Below are 2,839 nucleotides of genomic sequence, written 5' to 3'. Positions count from 1 at the left end.
GGAGAAAAGCAGCTGATTGATTATAACGGCACATTGGCTATCAAGTCATCCCAAAACTGCAGACGTTCTTGGAAATAGGAATATTCAGCGGTGAGTGCGAGATCGGATTGATTTCCGATCCGAAGGCTGTTGTTCTTCGTGATTGAGAACGGTTCCCACTCCATGTTGTTGCCGAAGGTTTCAGTCGTAGGTTTCCTGGAATTTTGTTTTCAACTAGAGATGTCGAAATGATCGCTACCAACGAGCCCACTCTAATGTTTTATGGCCAAATCAGCTTACCCCTTGATAGCGAAAGACGTCCACAATTCTATCATGATGTCCACCATTTTGAAATCTTTCTCGCTTCGAGTTCTGTTATACATATCGAACGTTGCCGAACTTGGAAACAGGTATACTAGATCATCACCGTGCGTCACTCCATAGTCCACCGTAGTGCCACCATACTCAAACGACCAGTGTAATGTACCACGGTAATCGAAGTTGTAAAGATATTGTGGGTTCACCGTCTTCACGGACTGCTGTCTGATTGCGTTGTAAAGCGGGTAAAAAAAGGCAGCGTCACTCAGAAGGGCTGTCAGGTTTGCAAGTATCTGCCGAATAACTGGATTACAATTTGCTGCTGTTCAAAACTATGCTGCAATTAAAACATTCATGCAACCTACCACGTTCTTATCGGCTTTGAAATCTTTAAAGTAGTATGATTTGATTGGTTCAATCCAAGCAGCTCCCGAACCCGGTAAATAGTTCCAATTCAACATAGAAGGTATGATGTCGTCAAAGTTTGCCAAAATCTCAGCAAGCCATGTCTCATTTTGATACATATCTGACGGCAATGTGAAAACAAGTTTGATGACAGGTTCAAAAACGAAGCACTAAGCAGACTACATACTCACTCCTTATTGAATATAAAAGTTAGAATAGCTGGAAGCGTGTCGTGAATACCTGATGCAATTTGTTGCTTTATTACCAAACGAAACGCAGAAAAAAAAACCGTCAAGCTTCTATACACACGGTACGAGAAATCGAGTTCAATTCTCAGATGAACGTTGCATGAGACTTGACAATCGACAGGGGTTTTCAGCAGCAGGTAACAAATCGTTGCAAATACAGTTTGAAATGTTTTTGGTGAATTGAAACAATTCGTTTGGATAAAGTTAAACAAGATCCAATATTTCATCCGTTGGTGGTCAAATTCAGATATTGAAAGTTTCCACTCACAGCTATGGAATCCCAACGATTACTTGGTAGCTAATTGTAAGTGTACTTACATACAGTGTCGACTATTCCGTCATCTTGACAAACACCTGAAATCCCAGGCAAATCGTGAGCCAGCCCAGCGAGAATTAAATTCTGGGGGCTATCAGTGAGAACGGCACCATCAATATTTGGCTCATCAGTTGGGCCCCACGCAACTCCTGGGACTGATCGCGACACACTGAATTTCGGATATGAACTCACAATGTCCAAAACATCGACTGTCCGCAAACATTCAATCAGAGAATCCGTTGATGTATTGGAACAGCCAACATATTCTCCAAGGTCAAATGCTTGGTCAGCATAGGGGCCACTCGGTCTGTAAGCCCATTTCGTAAGGGCCGATCCACTTTGCGTTATGTACCTGTGGAACAGCCCTGCAGAAACAGAAAAAAAGTCGTTCAACATCAGTCACAATGTGAGACACTTCAAAATACGTAAGCCGGAATTGTTGCCTGAAGACTGGTTACACAAAAACGAAACCTTATCAGAAGCACTTCTAGTATTCGAATGTCGACTGAACTTGATCTTACCAATCGTGGCATTCGACATTGTCAGAAGATGAATCAAAGCTGCGCCTGCACTTTGTCCAAATAGCGTCACCTGATCAGGATCGCCTCCAAAGTACTTGACGTTACTCTGTACCCACTTCAGGGCGAGGACTTGGTCCTTTACGCCCCAATTTCCCGACGCCACCTTGTCACCGGTGCTCAAATATCCTAATGGTCCCAGACGATAGTTGAAGGTAACGAGAATCACATCTTTATCGAGGAGGTATTCCGGGCCGTAAACCAATGAAAAATCACTTCCGACCTTGAATCCTCCGCCGTAAATGAACACCATCACCGGAAGTAGGCGTGACGTTGTCTCTTCGGAAAGCTAAACGCACAATCATCTAATTATACTAACCCAACTCATGCAGCGAGTTTATTCATACGATATTTAAATCGCCCGAAGGACTCCGTTACATCATTTTCAATCAATATTCACCTCCGGCGTGTACACGTTAAGATACAGGCAATCCTCATCCCCCACTACTTCGCCGTTAGAGATCTGAGGGCATTTATTTGAATCTACAGTAGCGTTTCGAGTCCTGTTCCAACCATCAGCTGCCACTGGATTTGCGAACCTACGATGTAAGAGGACGCATCAAGAATTCAATGTAATCTGCTCCAAATAACTTGCATTTTACGGAATACAGATGAATCTTAACCACGCTCAGTGAGTTAACCACCACTGTAGTATTTCTCCGCTAATAACATTTGGCCATCAGCCTCGCAGGAGTACAAATTCCAATAAACAAAATCCCAACTTGAGATATGATATTGACCGGTCAAATTGAGAGATGTGTCGTTTTTCATTTCACATACCGGAGATTTCCAATCGGTGGCTGAGCATAAGGAATTCCCAAGAAAGCTGATATGCTCCGATTATTGCGTGTCGTCCGTGTCGTACCCTGCAGTTTTCCTTGAGGGATGTCAACCTGGAGTTCATCAGTATCTATTTCTTCGGCCCAACCTACGCATACGTGATTTTTCAGCACCAATGCCACGAAAAGGCATTTGATTGAGAAGCACGAAACCAT

At 43.4% G+C, this 2,839-nt stretch overlaps 1 protein-coding gene across 1 annotated transcript; it reads right to left on the bottom strand.

Annotated features, from left to right (window-relative positions):
• Positions 1-2,839, bottom strand: LOC124414620 (juvenile hormone esterase-like). Its single transcript, XM_046895619.1, has 7 exons — positions 2,625-2,839; positions 2,245-2,383; positions 1,788-2,133; positions 1,269-1,631; positions 663-823; positions 280-590; positions 1-195 (listed from the first exon to the last, which is right to left on the bottom strand). The coding sequence occupies exons 1-7, from the start codon at positions 2,837-2,839 to the stop codon at positions 21-23; spliced, it is 1,710 nt and encodes a 569-aa protein (XP_046751575.1). The 3' UTR covers positions 1-20.

The sequence above is a fragment of the Diprion similis genome, chromosome 14 (assembly GCF_021155765.1).
Source record: "Diprion similis isolate iyDipSimi1 chromosome 14, iyDipSimi1.1, whole genome shotgun sequence".
Lineage (NCBI taxonomy): Eukaryota > Metazoa > Arthropoda > Insecta > Hymenoptera > Diprionidae > Diprion > Diprion similis.
Note: the sequence above shows the minus strand (reverse complement) of the source record. Positions and strands in the feature narration are given on the sequence as shown.